The sequence below is a fragment of the Erythrolamprus reginae genome, chromosome 4, assembly GCF_031021105.1.
Source record: "Erythrolamprus reginae isolate rEryReg1 chromosome 4, rEryReg1.hap1, whole genome shotgun sequence".
Lineage (NCBI taxonomy): Eukaryota > Metazoa > Chordata > Lepidosauria > Squamata > Dipsadidae > Erythrolamprus > Erythrolamprus reginae.
The window spans coordinates 94,117,256-94,136,707 of record NC_091953.1 but is presented as its reverse complement, the minus strand read 5'-3'; the positions used below and the strand labels follow the sequence as shown (position 1 = coordinate 94,136,707).

Genomic DNA, 19,452 nt, shown 5'->3' with positions numbered 1-19,452 from the left:
CAAGCCTCTTTATTTGCATTGTCAACCAACAAAGTTATAGACCAAAGACAAGGCTTAACCTTTTGAATTAAGATTTAAATTTAAAATATGATGTCTAGAAAAAGATTGTCCATAATAACAATAACAATCAGGAAACGTGAAACTAATCATTTAGATGTCCAGAAAAGCACACCCTTAAAATAATAAACTCAACTAAGTACGGTAATCAGGAGATAGGAACTTGTTAATCTACTATAACACTTAAGAGTATTCTTCTCACTGACTAGCAATCTAACATATTAGATAAATGCTCTGATGAGTTGAATTAACTTTAATGAGGACCAGACTGTACAGAAATTTTATCTTTGCCCTTTGGAACTTGCTTTGTTTTCAGTTATTTTTTTGTCTATCGTGTTGATGACTGCCAAAAAAAAAATGAGGGGGATTTCTTCTCAGATCTGCATCACACAGAGCACAGCTATTTCACTGTAACTATGTAGATTTAGGCCACCTCAGCGTCTGGAAACTCCAGCATGTTTATTCAACAGGTCTGCATGAAAGTATTTTGAGGAACAATTTATCAAGGGTCTGTGCCTGCTGCAGCACCAGGGATACAATGCAGGACTAGCTGCCAACTGTTCTGCATAACCAGGGCAATTATATTGGGCTGTGCTTACACAGCAATGATACAGAACAAAGAAAATCTGGACAGATTTTAATGTATTTCTATATTCATAATTAAAATAGAACAGGGAAAGTCAGGAAGGAAGGAAGAATGCAGAAGAAAAATAATAGGCATGATTTCATACTGATTCCAAAAATCTGTCTTCTTGCTGCCAGCTGAGCTGTTGTATGTGACAGTAATTAACCACAGAGAATATTTGCTGTTGTGTTTCCTGGCTCTGACTAGTCAGTACATCAGTACCAACAATAATACATTCTTCTTTTATTCCTTTATTGTCTCAGAGTATAAATATGGATGGGTTGCTTCAAAGAGTCTACTATGTGAAATGTGAATTTCTGAACAGATTGCCATGCCTCAATAAGACTTTCTTCATAAACCCATGCCAGGTTTATACAACTGTAGTTGTGCCCTTCTGCCTATGAATACTTTGATATATTATAAGCTAGGATGATAGCAAAGCTCACAGGATATTTAATGATTTCCTCATCGCTAACCTAGATGCACGGCTACGCTAGGCAATGAGCCAAAATAATTGATGATCTGCAAGAAATATATCTATTGCCATTTGCTATACTTTTGCTAAAATAAAACCTTTTATATGTTATTTTGTTATGCCTTTAATATTCTGGGTAGGAAAATGGTATGTGCATATATGGGCATCTGTGGGCAGGGGAGGGAAATTAGGTGGGTAGTTTATTGAATTATTAAAACATAATGGGAAATAACAGAGTTGGAAAGGACCTTACAGGTTTTCTTGTCCAATCCCTTGCTCAAGCAGGACACCCTATACCATTTCAGATAGGTGTTTGTCCAGTCTTTTCTTAAACGTTTCCAATGATGGAGCACCCACAGCCTCTGAAGGCAAGCCATTTCACTGGTTAATTGTGTTAATTGTTAGGAAATTTGTTCTTAGCTTTTTTTTCTTGAAGAAGCTTCAAAAGCTTCAAAAGAAGCTTCTTCTTTTCCATCCATTGTTTCTTGTCTTGCCTTTTGGTGCTTTAGAAAATAGGTTGACCCTCTCTTCTTTGTTCAGCCCTTCATATATTGGAACACTGCTACTATTGTCACCCGTAGTCGTTTGTTTGTTTGTTTGTTTGTTTGTTTGTTTGTTTGTTTGTTTGTTTGTTTGTTTGTTTGTTTGTTGGATGGATGGTTGGTTGGTTTGACTTCTATGCCGCCTGTTCTGGTTTCTGGTAGAACTTTAGCTATTACAAATAACTCTTACTAAATGCAGTATTTCATAAACAAAGAAACTCCATCTTTATTTCTCTTTCCTTCTGTATTCAAAATACAGTTCATACTAGCACATTCCTCTTCCTCCCATTATCTTTCTTAATTGCATTCCTCATACATTCCTCCCAGCCTTCTCCTTTAACAAGATTTGTGTACTCACAGCATGATTCAAAAACAGCAGAAATGACTGTAAAATAACACAGAATGCATTTGCTTGCTTGAGAGCTGAATAGAAATACCTTTCATTTTAGCCCTACAACATTGAAACTCCACCCTTCTTCCCCACTGACCCCCTGATGTACCAAATATATCACTCCAGTATTTAACCCATTCCTCCCCTTAATATCTTCTTCCAAACACCTGTTCCTTACGTTTTTGGACCCTTCTGAATTTAGGATTGACCCAGCGAACGTCTGATTCTTCCTTGCTAGATTCTGGACTCATAGCCACATCCTGTGGCTGGCCTCCCACCTGTTCTACTATCTGTAACCCCGGGCCCACCACTAATTCATAAACACTATCTGTATCAGAGTCCTCAATTTCTTCATCATCATCCAACTGACCAGGAGTATGTACAACACCGCCCAACCCCTTGGGACTCAGGGCAGCTTTCACTACACTAGACATACTCAATTTCTGAAATAATTCTTCATAAAATTTAACCTCCAGCCCCCTAGTTATCTTTGTTGTTCTTTTCTACATTCTTTCCAAAATCTCTACTTCTTCTTAGAGACTGGTGTGCAAAGAAAGATAGTGCAGACTTGATATCAAATATCTGTGGGAAATGAAATTATGTGTCTGCTTTTATCAGTTAGGGAACTGTTTTAAAAATCTAAAAGTAAATGGCTAAATAAGAGCAAAATTGACTGATGATAAGACATGTTTTCTCACATGAATATATGTAAGAAACCATACAATAAAACCACATCTGTTTGAATTCTATAGCCACTAAATCATCTGAAATACACATATTAATAGTGATGTTTTGCGAAAGATTATAGAAAACAAAGTGCACAGTTACTTGGGCAAACACATTTTAAAATGTATTGGGACCTTGTTGGAAATAAAATATAAATCTATTTATTTTCCTTTCATCTAATTAATTAGGGTACATCTTTCTGTTCTAAGTTTTAAAAAGTCAGTAAGAACTCTCTGAATAGTTTCCAACATACCAGGAAATATATTTTTGTGGTGCCTCTTAGCAAGGCTAGAGGGAATAAACTCATATCTACATGACTGAAACTTGTACATATTACAGTATTGTCACAGTATGAATTTTTGGTTGACCATGTGGTCCAAAATTACTAGATCTATCTCTTTTTCCAACAAATCACCAGTCATAGTATGCAAAGAGTATGCAAAGTCATAGTATGAAAGAGGGGTTTTTTTTATTTTACTGATTCCATAGATTTAAAAGATTCATTAAATCAGATCATGCTTTCAAATGGATATAAGGGCCTAAGCAGCGTTGAGAGAAAAAAACACCATTAAACTCTGTTATTTCTAAAATTTATAGCTAGGATTATTTCTTTGTTTACTTTATCACACATCTTTCTCTATAAAACTAATGTAACTCAGAATACAAGTCAAGCATAATTAAAAACACTTAAACAGAAATAATAATAATAATCTTCCAGCAACCAACGTCTAGTTGAACTTTAACAGCATTGTTAAAGGGCATCCCTTCACATAAAGTACCTTATAGGGAGATAAAGGAGGTTATATACCAGTATTGTAACATTATAATACGGCTATAAATCTGACTAGATGCTATTATCTATCTCATTGGACTGTTCTGTTTGAATCAATAGCAAGTTCTAGCAAAGGAGTATTACTTTACTTATTTGGTAAAAGAAAAAATATCAAAACAATACCTCATCTTGGATAAATTGAATTTGACATGAAAATTGTCCAATATTTCATATTTTTCTGAGCAGGAAGCTGATCTGGACAAGCTGGTCATTTCACTTCCTGGCTGAGACCTCTGCTCAAATTCAGCAGAACTGTTTTCCCAGGAGTCATCATCCGTGATGAAATCTGTATTATGAACATCTGTACAACTTAACCTATAAAACGTCATGGAGACAGCTATCAGTATAAATTATGGTCTGATCTTCTCCAATGTGTCCCATTGGAAGTTAAGGCTACTGAAGAAGAGTAGACATTAAGGATGCCATTCTTTTTAGAATATATCTGCTTGTAAACATGATAATTCTTTAAACCTGTGAGGAATACAACTTAATGTGCTATTTATACCTTTGCAACAAGTAACAATGCTGACTTTTTCCATTACAGGAGAAACCTCAACATTAGAGCCATTTCAATCAAAATATTCTACACTACTGGGATTTCTATTTTACTTCACATTCTAGGATGTCTGGCTTGAGGTCAGTGATCACCCCATCATAGTTATCAACAGTGAAGGGCTACCACATTTTTTACTATCACACTGTGGGCATGGTTTATGCAGGACGCCCTGCATTTTCTTTCAATATCTTTCAGTGCAAGTTGGGTGCTCTGGGGTGGAACTCCATTTTCACTACCCCACTGGGTTCCCCCCCATCCGGGCAGTAGCCCACCCCTGGTTATCAGGGATGTTAAGCTCGTTTCTTGTATAGTTCCTCAGTGTAATATTGCCACCACTTCTTAATCTCTTCTGCCTATGTTAGGTTCCTGCTATTTTGGTCCTTTATCCTGCCCATCTTTGCATGAAACATTCCTTTCATATCTCTGATTTTCTTGAAGTGATCTCTGGTCCTATTCTATTGTTTTCTTCTATTTCTTTGCACTGTTCATTTAAGAAGGCATCCTTATCTTTTCTAGCTATTTTCTGCGATTCGGCATCAATTGGGTTTATCCTCCTCTTTCTCCCTTGCCTTTCGCTTCCTTTCTTTCCTCAGCTATTTGCAAAGCTTCCTCAGAAAACCATTTTGCTTTCTTGCATTTATTTTTTGGGGGGATGGTTTTTGTTGCTATTTCTTGTACAATGTTGTGAACTGCTGTCCATAGTTCTTCAGGCACTCTGTCTATCAGATCTAATTCCTTAAATCTATTTGTCACCTCTGCTGTATATTCATCAGGGATATGGTTTAGTTCATACCTGAGTGGCCTACTGCTTTTCCCTATTTTCTTCAATTTAAGCCTAAATTTTGCAACGAGAAGCTCATATATATCTTAGCTAGATAAAAAGAAGAGTGCCAATATATTTCAAAAAATGATTATATACTTTTACTGTTGATCAATGTCCTTGTAGATCCATGACCAGAACATAACTCCCCATTATTTGATAAGATGTAGGGTTCCATTACAGTTGTCTTATTATAGAAGAAAGAGAATGTCAGCAATGCTTTGTTGATAGTTATTTGGGTATCTACAGTAATTTATAACTCACTTTCCTTCACAAATTTAAAGTGGTATACTTTGCATATTTCTCTAACGTTTAGGTTATTTATGATACACCAGTAGAAGCATAGAGATGATCCCAGCCATTAATAATATATTCTGGTGCTCAATATCAAGTAAGATACACATTTTAAAAAACCTCTTACCCATTGCCTTTACTGGAAACTTTCAACAGAGGTGTCCTTTCTGTAAAACAGTTATCTTCTGATTTTGTGCTGAAGAATTTGGTCAAACTGTAATGATACCTTTAAAAAAAAGTAACTGTTAATTGTTAGAATAATCATCTTTCCAAAGCAGTGTATGTAGTTCATATGTCGATAAACAAATTGATTTAATATTAGATTAAGCAAATACACTAGTGTAAGGATTTGTGTTAGAACTAGCAAGCAATATTATCAGTTTTTCATTTTCACTTTCTCTTGTAATAATAACATCACTTTTCTTACAAATCTTTTTTTTTCAAGAAGCATCTGCCCATATTTCAAAATACTTTTTTCTCGATTCCTGATCAAAGTAATCAAGGAAACAGTTATTGCACTTTTGATTTTCCACAGCTACTTGAGGAATATATATTTATGTTCACTATTTAAAAGCTAAAAAATGTTCTTGACGTAAATTTTCCAATCGGTCTTGCCTTTTTGGGGTACCAACTCAGAATTCTGCCTCTTAAGTAAATATGATTCTAGCAATGGCCCTGCATACATCTCAAATAATTTTGCCTACAACAGGGAAGATCTACTATTTATTTTATTTTTATTTTATTTTATTTATTTTATTTGTCAAGCATGTACAATGTAGTAGGTATTGGTATAAACATAAACATTAGTACAGATAAATTAGGCAATAGGACAGTGGGAGAGGGCAGTAGGCACAATGGTGCGCTTATGCATGCCTCTTACAGACCTCTTAGGAATGGGGTGGTGTCGACTGTAGATAATCTAAGTTTAAAGTTTTGGGGGGTTGGGGAATAAGCCACAGAGTCAGGTAGTGCATTCCAGGCATTGATCACTCTGTTGTTGAAGTTGTATTTTCTGCAGTCAAGTTTGGAGTGATTTACATTAAGTTTGTATCGATTTTGTGCTCATGTATTGTTGCGGTTGAAGCTGAAAAAATCATTGACAGGTAGGACATTATGGTAAATAATTTCATGAACTACATTTAGGTCAGATTGATGATGACAAAGTTCTAAGATATCTAAGCCCCAAATTTCAAGTCGGGTGGAATAAAATATTCTGTTGCAAGGAGAGGAGTGGAAAACTCTTCTTGTGAAATATTTTTGGACTCTCTCGAATGTATTGATATCTGATATGCATTATGGGTTCCAGACAGGTGAGCTGTATTCAAGAATTGGTCTAGCAAATATTTTGTATGCTCTGGTTAGCCGATTAATATTGCCATTACTTATATCTGTGGCAATCAGTAAGGAATCAATGTTAGTCTTAGAAAGAAGTTTTCTTATAAATAAAATATTGTCATTGTCATGCTTATTTGTTCTGCACCATTGATTGTTGGGTTCTCGTAAAATAAGATACCCTGGAAATTAAGAGTATCTATAGAAGTGACCATATTGAAATGTTGTAATATCAAGCAAAGGTTATTTGGGTTTGTGTGTCTATTAATAATATCAATAAACTCTGGAAGGTTCAAGGTTACAGATGCTTTAAGAACTTGAAAGTACAGGTGTATAATGTATTCTATAATATGATGTAATATTATATAAATCACAATTATTGTTTCTATTTCTCATACTATGGTTATCTAAAACATAATGAAAAAGAAATATTGTTTCTTTTATGAAATTTTATATAGGTCAAGACCTTGTAAGATTTTTAGATATATATTTCTACATTATACATCTGTCACTTGCTCCAATGATTCCTTTAAAATCCATTTAAAAATGTTAATGCTTCTAACCATTTTAATGTAACATTTGTGGCTCTGAAAGCTATAAACAACTACTTGTTAGTATAGCTGTTGACAAAATTCTATAATCTGTATTTTTAAAGCCTAAAATATTGAAAGTTGTTGAAATTACTGATGGAGGCAAAACAATATGGTTTACTTAATGTAGCTTATCTTTCCAGATGCAAAAATGCAAAAAAACCCACTTTACTGCTATTGAAATAGTTTCTTAAATCTTTATAAACCATCTTATTTATGGTTAGGAGGGGTACAGAGGAAAAAAAGAATTTGCTATGAATATGTACAGTGAAAAAACTATATAGCTTGAAAAATGAAGTTCTGGTGTGCTACCAATCATTTTTTAAATGGGAGCAATTATATATTTTACAGCAATAAAATAAGAAATACTTCAGAAAATGAGAGTAATATGTTTTAAATTATAGCACCATCAACTACAGTTGAACCTCATTAGATTAATATTTTCTAATTTTTAAAATATAAGTTTGGGTGAAGACATTTTTAACAGGATAAAAAGAATGGTAATATTCGAAAAGAACCACAGAATTGAACAAAGTATGGTGAATAGATATAAAAGAAAATAGAAAGGAAATAAAAATAGAAAAGAAAAAAGATCATACAAAAGAGGTATCCAATGTTTTTGGCAGAGGTTATAAATACATTTATATTTTATCCCTTCTCTAAGTTTTTTTCATAATTTCCTTCTTTCCATAAATTACTGTTTCTAATATTCAAACCCATAAATTACAAGTTCAGGGAAGGGGTGGAGGACTGGCAATTATTGCCCGCAAGTGTCTTTTTCCTCACAGGGTCCCTGCCCCGGAGATTGTTGGGTGTGAGTCTTTCCCCTTGAAGTTGGACTCAGGGGTTCCATTGGGCTTATTGCTGACATACCTGTGTTACAATAGCTCTGCCTATGCTGTTAGAGGTGGTATGGTACTGAGGGACTTTCACTTGCTATCACTCAGCAAATCCCTGGATGCAACTAGGAGTTCATGGCTTCCATGGCAACTATGGACCTGACCCAAGTCATTCAGGGTCCAGCTCATGGGGGGGGACATTCACTTGACCTGGTGTTCCTCTCAGGGCAGTGAAGATATGATCTGGAATTAAGGGATATAGTTGTTTCTCCCTTGTCATAGTCAGATCATTTCCTGCTGAGGTTAGACTCCCCCACCACAGGGAGGCAGAGCTGATTAAGTGGTTCTGCCCCGGACATCTAATGGACTCTGAAGGGTTCCAGATGGAGCTTGGGGAAATACCTGACTCCCTTATCCATGAGCTGGGTGAGTCCCTAGTGGCTGCCTGAAATATGGCGGTATATGGGGCATTGGACCAGATTGCACCTTTGTGACCTCTCCATGGTGGTGGATCCAGGAGAGCTCCCTGATCTACCAAGAAGCTCCAGGAGATGAAGTGTCAGAAGGGACATCTAGAGTGACGCTGAAAGACCAGTAACTCTGAATCTGACGGAACTCTTCTGAGAGCCTTTATTAGGACTTATTTAGTGGTTATATGGATGGCAAAATGCTTGCATTTTTTGCACTTATTGCATCTGCTGATTTGCACCCAGCCACCCATTTTAGAGTGATTGATCACCTTGCAGTGTAGAGCTGAGGAATTTGTGCAGTTTCTATCAGATTAAGTTGATCAGATTCAGATGGACCTTGTCTCTGATTGGGCAATTTCAGCTAAGATGACAGGGGCGGGTCTTAGTCCTATTATATGGGATAAATTTGAATCTGTGACTCCTGAGGAAGTGGACAAGGCAGTACGAGCAATATGTTCTCCACTTGTCTGTTGTGCACATGCCTCTCCTGGCTGGTTTCAGCCAATAGGGGGTGACACAAGGCTGGCTCCAGGCATTAGTTAATGTGTCCTTGAGTGAAGCATCTCTTCTGCAACCGTTAAAGGAAGCAGTTGTACGACCCCTTCTAAAGAAGCTTTCCCTGGACCCAGCTGAATTAAAGAACTTTTGTCCATTCTCCAAACTACCCTTTGTAGGGAAGTTTGTTGAGAAAGTGGTGGCACTCCAACTCCTACGATTATTGGATGGAACAGATTATCCGGACCTATTTCAATCTAGCTTCCGGCCTGGCTACAGAACAAAAACTGATTTGGTCATGCTGATGGATGGTTTCTGGCAAGCCCAAGATGGGAGTCACTCCTCAATCTTGATGCTACTTGACCTCTCAGCAGCTTTTGATACCATTGACAATGGTATCCTTCTGGGATGACTAAGAGAGTTAGGGCTAGGAGGCACCATGTTACGGTGGTTCTCCTCCTTACTCTCTGGTCGATCTCAGTCAGTGTTGTTGTTGTTGTTGTTGTTGTTATTATTATTATTATTATTATTTATTAGATTTGTATGTTAGTAGAAGGATAGAGATCGACCCCTAAACCCCTCATTTGTGGGGTGCTTCAGGGCTCGGTCTCTCCCCCCTCCTATTTAATATCTACATGAAACCACTGGGTAAGATCATCCGACAATTTGGAGTGAGGTATCAGCAATATGCAGATGATACCCAATTATATATCTCCATTCCATGTCAATTCAGTGAAACAGTGCATGTGATGTGCTGGTGCCTTTTTGGGGGATGGTTATACATTTTTTATTATTTTTCCACACCTTACAGAGATTCAAATTCACATACCTTCAAATTAAAATACAATACAATGTAATATCAATTGCCAAATTCTAATTATTTATCTGTTTTATTCTGCTACACATCATTCCTCTTGTGTTACGTCCCTTTCTAATTCGGATCCGGATGTGTGGGTGCCTTGAGGCTGTGAGGATCTGAATGGGAGTCAGCAAGGTCAGACTTAACCCAGATAAGACCAAGTGGCTGTGGATATTGTCTTTGAAATACTATGTCAACTGTCTACCCTTGGTTCTTGGAGAGGAGAAATTGTCCACCTCAAAACTGGTTCAAAATGTGGGTGTCCTCCAAGACTCACAGCTAAAACTAGATCAACATTTAACAGCTGTAGCTAGAGGGACTTTGTACAAGTTCATCTAGTGCACCTACTGTGACCCTACCTGGATAGAGAGGCACTCCTTACAGTCAATCATGCCCTTGTTACCTCATGATTAGATTATTGCAACACGATCTACATGGGGCTACCCTCAAAGAGTGCTCAGCTGGTCCAGAATGCAACTGTTGTGGGTGCACTCAAGTAAACCCACATTACACCAATCCTCCACGAGCTGCATTGGCTCCCTATTGATCTCTGGGCACAATTCAAGGTGTTGATCATTACCTTTAAATCCCTACATGGTTTAGGGACAGGTTCTCTTTGAGACCACCTTCTGCCACACAATTTCCAGTGACTGGTGAGATCCTACAGAGTTGGTCTTCTCTAGCTCCCATCAGCTAAACAGTGTTAGCTGGCAAGCTCACAGGGGAGGGCCTTCTCTGTGACTGCCCCAGATCTCTGGAACAAGTTACCTACGGAGGTCAGGAATGTCCCCACCCTATTGGCCTTTTGAAAAGCTAAGAAAGCTAAGAAAAGTTAAGACCTGGCTTTTCCGGCAGGCCTGAGGCTGTTGATCTCACAGTTGTAATTGGCAAGATCCGCCATGGAATGATATGTATGGGTTTTAAATTGTTTTAATGCTTAGGATGTCTCATTCTTTTGTTGTGAACGTTCTTGCTCAGGCGCTTTATGAATTATTCGCTGCAACAGATGATTCTTTGCAGAAGTTAAGAAGAGCCTGCTTTCTCTATTTCAAACTTGGGGGCAAATGTGTGTCTGGTCCAGTTGGATTACTTTCCATCTTGTCTCCGAAGCCCATCGTCCTGATCGGCCACTTCTTCGCCGTTGCCCTCTATGCCAGTGTTTTTCAACCAGTGTGCCGTGGCACACTAGTGTGCCGCGAGACATGGTCAGGTGTGCCGCGAAGAAGGAAGCTCAGGTTCCGGTCTCGCAACTTTTTGTTGAGAGAGTGAGAGTGAGAAAGAGAGAAAGAAAGAGAGAAAGAGAGAGAAAGAAAGCAAGACAGGGAGAGAGAGAGAAAGAAAAGAGAGAGAAAGCAAGAGTGAGAGAGAAAAGGAGTGGAAGGGAGAGAGAGAGAGAGAAATGAGCAAAAAGGGGAGGAAAAAAGAGAAATGAGAAAATGATTGAGACAGAGAATGAGAGGAAAGAGAGAGAAACAAAAGAGAGAGAAGTGACTCTTGATTTAAAGCATATGATAAAAAGCACCCAAAGAATAAGAGAGAAAACCCCCCAGCCCTCACCTGTTTTTGGAAATGGTTCAAGAGTGTGTATACACACACACACACACACACACACACAAGGGTGGGGAGGAGACAGGGATGGAAAAAGAGAGGAGAGTGTCTTAGGGTGTCATTTTGTGTCATTTTGGTTGGTGGTGTGCCCCAGGATTTTGTAAAAGTAAAAAATGTGCCGCGGCTCAAAAAAGGTTGAAAATCACTGCTCTACGCCGTTTACTTTTGTTTCAAATCCGAATCTTGGATCATGAAACCCCGGGCTATTTTCAGCAGCCTGGCAGTGATGTACCGCGCTTGCTCTGTCATATTCCCCCTTATCTATTCCAAAATGAAATACCTCGTCTACTGAATACAGAAAGGGCAAAGAGACAGGAAGAGGAACCGCTTGGATTTCTCCGAGCTTTCTGGACATGTTCCATCTCTTTAAGTCGAAAAGACAGCAGCAGCAACAAAACTGTCAGCCTGAGATCCCGCAGTGGCACTTTCAGGTTTATAAGCACATGGGTAATCTTGTCAAACAAGGGCATGTATAAAAAACACCCACCCACCCACCATTCTAATACAAAGGAGCAAAAGGCGGTCACAACAGTTATTTCTGAGAGTGTCTAGCATATTACGGGAAGGGGTGTTGGCAGATGGCCAGGTTCTTCTCTTTCCTTGCTCCCAATATTTGAAGCCAGGACTATTTAAAAATAAATAAATGACATTTCTAGAGCTATTGGTCTGAACTATGACTGTATGACCAGAGATCACAATTTAGAAAACCCCGAGATTCTATTCACTCTTTTTTCTAGTCTTACAGAATTGCCTTTATTTTCTTTCTCCCTGACTAGATGCTTTTCTAATTCTTTCTTTCTTTTTGTGTGTGTGTGTATGTGTGTGTGAAATGGGAGTTTGTTCAGCCCCTTAATAGGGACTTGCCAACAATGGCAATTATAGTTATCCTGCCAGGAGGGGACAAATCAAAACTAGATGATTAGGCTTCTGTTATGTAAACCAAGTATGGGCTACATCGTACTGTTGTTAGGCCACTGGTAAAAAGTGGCTTATTTAAATGACCTTCCAAATTAACTTTGCAGAGAGAAATCGGTAACAGAGTTCTCCTTAATCTGTTTATTGTTTTATTTTTTTACAAAAAATAGAGGATTTTATTTATTGATGGAGGAATTTTGTAAATGAGGAACAGAGTGTCACCAAACCAAGTCCAGTTAGTAGAAATAAAGAGAGGACACATGTTCTTGTGGGTGACTCGATTGTCAGAGGTGTTGATTTGGGACAGAGGAAGGATGTGGTGAAGGTGATGAGGTGTCTTCCAGGAGCCACTGCCCACAGGGACAGGAGGCGGATTACAAACATTGTCAGGGCTGTGAGTAAAGGTAATAAAGTTGATGTGGTGGTGCATCTTGGCACAAACGATCTGTCCCAGAGAAATGTTAATGTAGTAAAAAGAGATTTTCAAAGTCTAAGTGTGGAGCTGGGTAAAATAACTGATTCAGTGACTTTCTCAGAGGTGTTACCGGTTTGTGGCCAGGAGGGTAAAACAAGTTGTATCAGAGAGTTTAATGTGTGGTTAAGGCAGTGGTGTAAAGCTGAAGGTTTTGGTTATGTAAGTCATGATGTCAGTAGATGGTCTAATAGGGAGTTGTTTAAGAGGGATGGTTTGCATCCATCATACAGAGGTACCCAGGTGCTCGGTGAGGAATTCAGAGCTTTTTTGGACAGGCATTTAAACTAGGTAAAGGGGACAGAGATGTACCAGATGTGGAGGATTTCTGTCCCCGACCAATGAGGATACAACAGTTTCTGGAAGCTTATGAAAAGGGAGCTGAAAATAAAATAGATGTAGTTGTTGATGATAAGGGGCAAACTAATAATGAAAATAATGTTCTTCGGGTAATGTGCACGAATGCTCGAAGCTTGAGCAACAAGCTCTGTGAGTTAATGGCCATAATATCTAGAGATAATTTGGATCTGGTTGCCATAACTGAGACATGGTTTAAGGATTCCAATGAATGGGAAATATCCATACCAGGATATACACTGTATAGGAAGGATAGAATAGAGAGAAGGGGAGGTGGAGTAGCCATTTATGTTAAAGAAAGTCTAAAAACAATACTAATTCAAAATACATGTAAAGATCTGGAGACCCTCTGGATTTGCATGCAAAATAAAGACGGTTCTGTCATTAGAATTGGGGTGATCTATAGGCCTCCAGGGCAATCTGAGGAACATGACAACAAGATGGTGGATGAGATTACCCTAATGGCAGTAAAGGGAGATATTGTGGTTATGGGTGATTTCAACATGCCTGATGTTGACTGGAATATCCCCAGTGCCCTTACATGCAAAAGTAAGAATATAGTAGAGGCCTTTACAGGAGCAGCTATGGCACAGCTAGTTAAGACACCAACTAGAGGGGAGAATATTCTAGATTTAGTTTTTACAAATGGGAATCGGGTTTCAGAGGTCAAGGTGGGAGAAAATTTAGGTTGCAGCGACCATCTATGTTTGTGGTTTGATGTAAAAACTGATTGTGAGCAATCCTATACTGCAACCAAAGTATTGGATTTCAGAAAAACAAATTTTAATGCAATGGGGGAATATTTAAATAATGAATTAAAGGGGAGGGATAAAATGGCAGGAGCGAGCACCCAGTGGACTGTATTAAAAAAGGCCATCTTAAAAGCCACAAGACTTTATGTAAAGCAAGTAACTAAAGGTAAAAGGAAGAAGAAACCGCTATGGTTTAGCAATGATGTAAGGGCTATAGTCAATGAAAAAAAGGCTGCCTATAGGAGGTATAAAGAGTCTGGAAGTATAGCTGATAGAGAGGTGTATAAAATGAGACAGAAGGAGGCGAAACAGATAATATATGCTGCTAAAGCCTCAAAAGAGGAAGAAATAGCAAAATCTGTAAAGAAGGGGGATAAAACCTTCTTCAGATATATTAGTGATAGGAAGAAGAAAAACTGCAGCATCACAAAGCTTAGTACCGGGAATAATACATGCATTAATGGGAATAAGGAGATCGCTGACCATTTCAATAGCTACTTCTGTTCAGTTTTCTCAAAGGACACCTTACAAAATAATACTATAGAGGGATATAGCATTGATTCCAGCTGTACGGATTCAGCTCCAGTGATCTTAGAAGCCGATGTCTTAGAAGAACTTGAAAGATTAAAGATAAATAAGGCAATGGGTCCAGATGGCATCCATCCCAGAGTTCTTAAAGAACTCAGATCTGTCATTGCTACCCCCCTGACTGATTTGTTTAACCAATCCCTGTTAACAGGAGATGTTCCTGAGGATTGGAGAATGGCCAGTGTTGTGCCTATCCACAAGAAGGGCAGTAGAGAAGAAGCTGGAAACTACAGGCCAGTTAGCTTGACGTCAGTTGTAGTTAAAATGATGGAGACTCTACTCAAAAAGAGGATAAATCAGCATCTAAAAAACAATAACTTATTGGACCCAAATCAGCATGGCTTTACTGAAGGCAAATCGTGTCAGACTAATCTCATTGAGTTCTTTGACTATGTCACAAAGGTGTTGGATCAAGGTGGTGCCGTGAATATTGCCTATCTGGACTTCAGCAAAGCCTTTGATACGGTTCCACATAAAGAGCTGATAGATAAATTAGTGAAGATTGGACTTAATCCCTGGATAGTTCAGTGGATTTCAAGCTGGCTGAAGCATAGACATCAGAGAGTTATTGTTAATGGCGAGTATTCTGAGCAGAGACAGGTTACAAGCGGTGTGCCACAAGGGTCTGTTCTGGGTCCTATTCTTTTTAATATGTTTGTGAGTGACATAGGGGAAGGTTTGGTAGGGAAGGTTTGCCTATTTGCCGATGACTCTAAAGTGTGCAATAGGGTTGATATTCCTGGAGGGGTCTGTAATATGGTAAATGATTTAGCGTTACTAGATAAATGGTCAAAGCAATGGAAACTGCAGTTTAATGTTTCCAAATGTAAAATAATGCACTTGGGGAAAAGGAATCCTAAATCTGAGTATTGCATTGGCAGTTCTGTGTTAGCAAAAACTTCAGAAGAGAAGGATTTAGGGGTAGTGATTTCTGACAGTCTCAAAATGGGTGAGCAGTGTGGTCGGGCAGTAGGAAAGGCAAGTAGGATGCTTGGCTGCATAGCTAGAGGTATAACAAGCAGGAAGAGGGAGATTGTGATCCCCTTATATAGAGCGCTGGTGAGACCACATTTGGAGTACTGTGTTCAGTTCTGGAGACCTCACCTCCAAAAAGATATTGACAAAATTGAACGGGTCCAAAGACAGGCTACAAGAATGGTGGAAGGTCTGAAGTATAAAACGTATCAGGAAAGACTTAATGAACTCAATCTGTATAGTCTGGAGGACAGAAGGAAAAGGGGGGACATGATCGAAACATTTAAATATGTTAAAGGGTTAAATAGGGTTCAGGAGGGAAGTGTTTTTAACAGGAAAGTAAACACAAGAACAAGGGGACACAATCTGAAGTTAGTTGGGGGAAAGATCAAAGGCAACATGAGAAAGTATTATTTTACTGAAAGAGTAGTAGATCCTTGGAACAAACTTCCAGCAGACGTGGTTGGTAAATCCACAGTAACCGAATTTAAACATGCCTGGGATAAACATATATCCATTGTAAGATAAAATACAGGAAATAGTAAAAGGGCAGACTAGATGGACCATGGGGTCTTTTTCTGCCGTCAGTCTTCTATGTTTCTATGTTTCTATGAATTGGAGGAATGAGGACCCGGATTGTGGGGGCAATATGCTGGCTCTGTTAAAAAGTGCTATTGCTAACATGTTGTAAGCCGCCCTGAGTCTAAGGAGAAGGGAGGCATAAAAATCAAATAAATAAATAAATAAATGAATAAATAAGTAAATAAATAAATAAATAAATAAATAAATAAATAAATATTTTATTCCACTTTTAAGCCACCTGGAGTGCTTTGGGAGTGGGCAGCATATAGATTTAATAAAATAAATAAATAAAATAAATAAGATCATGAATTATGTAAATTGCACAAGATGTAAATCAGTAAACCAGTCAAACAGCAACTGAAATATCAAAAATGAATGAAGGAAGATGAATTATGAACTGTGAAACAGTGATTACCCTAGACCAAGCCAAGTGCAAAAAACATTAGAGAATTCCTAGAAGCCTGGCACTCTGACAAATCAGCCATTAGCAGGCACATAGACATAAACAACATCTACATATAATTCAAAAGAGGCAATCAACAAGTCCAAAAAGGGAATAAAACACTTTCCTACCAGCAATCAACTTCCAGATGATCAGAGATTAATGCTAAGATTAACATTAGATCTACAATCAAGAAGTAAACAAACCCTTAATCAAATAGCCCAACCAAAGGACTACCAAGACCACTCCCACCAACACTGACAGGGCAAGCCATTAGAATATAAAATGAGACCAAACCCCATTCCCTGCTAACACTGATGATGTTACCTAGTTTGGATAATGAAATGTCTGCAAACAAACAAACAATGTGGGAAACACCAAAGAGGTCTCATTTCAACCTGGAATTACAAATATTCCCTTCTATCAATGTACAGTATTGTGTTTGCTTCACTCAGGCCTTTAGTGAGGGAGAGTAAGACCTTAACTTCATTTTCATCTTTTATCTTTCAAGTTGTATTTGTTTTATTATAATTTATTTTATAGTTTTAACAGATCAACAGAGTTGGAAGGGACCTTGTAGGTCATCTAGTCCAACCCCCCCAAGCAGGAGACCCTACACCATTTCTGACAAGTGCAATCTCTTCTTGAAAGTCTCAAGTGATAAAGTTCCCATAACTTCTGAATGCAAGCTGTTCCATTGGTTGATTGTTCTCACTATTAGAAAGTTCCTCCTTATTTCTAGGTTGAATCTCTCCTTGATCAGTCTCCATCCATTATTTCTTGTCTGGCCTTCAGGTGCTTTGGAAAATAGCTTTACCATCTCTTTGTGGCTTCACCATCTCTTTGTGGCAAATATTGGAATACAGTGGTCCCCCGATTATCGCGAGGGTTCCGTTCCAGGACCCCTCGCGATGATCGGTTTTTCTCGAAGTAGCGGTGCGGAAGTAAAAACACCATCTGCGCATGCGCAGATGGTGTTTTTACTTCCGCCGCAGCAGCGAGGAGCCGAAGATTGGGGTTTCCCCGCCGCCCACGCAAACTCCTCGCTGCTGCCGTGCCCGCCGCTTGTCCGCCCGCCACTTGTCCACCGCCTGCCTGCCCGCGCGCCCGCCCTTCGCCCGCCCACGCCGTTTGCTCGCGCCGCTTCCCAGCTGAGTCCTGAAGCGAACTTCCGCGTTTGGCTTCAGGACTCAGCTGGGAAGCGGCGCTGGGGTTTCCCCGCCGCCCACGCAAACTCCTCGCTGATGCCCGCCGCTCGCCCTCCCGCCAGCAAGAGGGGGAAGACCCAGGGAAGCCGCCCAGCAGCTGATCTGCCCGGCGCCATCTATGCATGCGTGGCCATAGAAAAAAGGGCGCGCATGCGCAGATGGTGTTTTTACTTCCGGGTTGAAAAATCGCGATATAGCGTTTCGCAATGATCGAGATCGCGAAACTCGGGGGACCACTGTACTGCTATTATGTCTTCCTGTCCTTGTCTTCACTGGACTAGCGATTTGCCACTGAATTAGGCCAGTGCTTCCCAACCTTGGCCACTTGAATATATTTGGACTTCAACTCCCAGAATTCCCCAGCCAGCATTCGCTGGCTGGGGAATTCTGGGAGTTGAAGTCCAAATATCTTCAAGTGGCCAAGGTTGGGAAACACTGAATCAGGCAACACACAAATTATGATCATTTTATGATCATTGAGTCTGCTTTGACTAGAAGTTTGTTCACTTGAGTAAGCTCATCTCTATGACAATTGATTCTGAGTGAGCTTAGAGTTTGTCAGAAATAGGTTTATGCTTTGCTCTCTGTCTTTTACACCTTGTAGAGCCTCTTATGATTGTGAGGTAAGGGGAGAAATCCAGAATATTTGTCTGAGGAGAATTCACGCTGTGGCAGCAAGTTTCTAAGCTGCTTACTTCTCTGAAAATAAGAAGGTTCATTTAAAACAATCTGACAGCAGATCCCTTTCCCCTGGCCTCTTTAGAGACACCTGCACCTTTTCATTCCCTGATATATTTTTTTTTATTTTTTTTATTTTGTCCAATGCACAATACATATTGAAGACAATAGACATGAAGTATTATACATAAAGAAAAGATATAAAAATAGAGAAGAAGATATATGAAAGGGAGAAAAGATATATGATATATGAGATAAGGAGAGACAATTGGACAGGGGATGAAAGGCAGGCTAGTGCACTTATGCACGCCCCTTACTGACCTCTTAGGAACCTGGAGAGGTCAATCGTGGATAGTCTAAGGGAGAAATTTTGGGGGTTAGGGGTTGACACTACTGAGTCAGGTAATGAGTTCCACGCTTTGACAACTTGATTGCTAAAGTCATATTTTTTACAGTCAAGTTTGGAGCGATTAATATTAAGTTTGAATTTGTTGTGTGTTCTTGTGTTGTTGCGGTTGAAGCTGAAGTAGTCATTGACAGGCAGGACGTTGCAGCATATGATTTTGTGGCCAATACGTAGATGGTGTTTTAGGCATCGTAATTCTAAGCTTTCTAGACCTAGGATTGATAGTCTGCTTTCATAGGGCATTCTGTTTCGAGTGGAGTAGTGAAGGGCTCTTCTGGTGAAGTATCTTTGGACATTTTCTAGGGTGTTGATGTCTGAGATGTGGTATGGGTTCCAGACAGATGAACTGTATTCAAGGATGGGCCTGGCAAAAGTTTTGTAGGCTCTGGTGAGTAGTGTGAGATTGCCAGAGCAGAAACTGCATAGGATCAGGTTAACAACTCTATAAGCCTTTTTGGCGATATTGTTGCAATGGGCTTTAGCACTTAGGTCATTTGATATTAGTATTCCAAGGTCTTTTACTGAGAGGGGGTTGGCTGTGAGATTTTGTTTATTCAGTTTATATA

At 39.1% G+C, this 19,452-nt stretch overlaps 1 protein-coding gene across 3 annotated transcripts in view; it reads right to left on the bottom strand.

The window, feature by feature from the left end:
* Positions 1–19,452, bottom strand: part of OCA2 (OCA2 melanosomal transmembrane protein) — a 243,910-nt gene that overhangs the window by 200,979 nt on the left and 23,479 nt on the right. For all 3 annotated transcript variants that reach the window (XM_070750932.1, XM_070750931.1, XM_070750930.1), the window contains exons 3-4: positions 5,446–5,544; positions 3,772–3,963 (exon numbers count right to left, since the gene is read on the bottom strand). In XM_070750932.1, the coding sequence (XP_070607033.1) occupies positions 3,772–3,963; positions 5,446–5,544 (291 nt within the window). The remainder of the gene's footprint in view (positions 1–3,771; positions 3,964–5,445; positions 5,545–19,452) is intronic.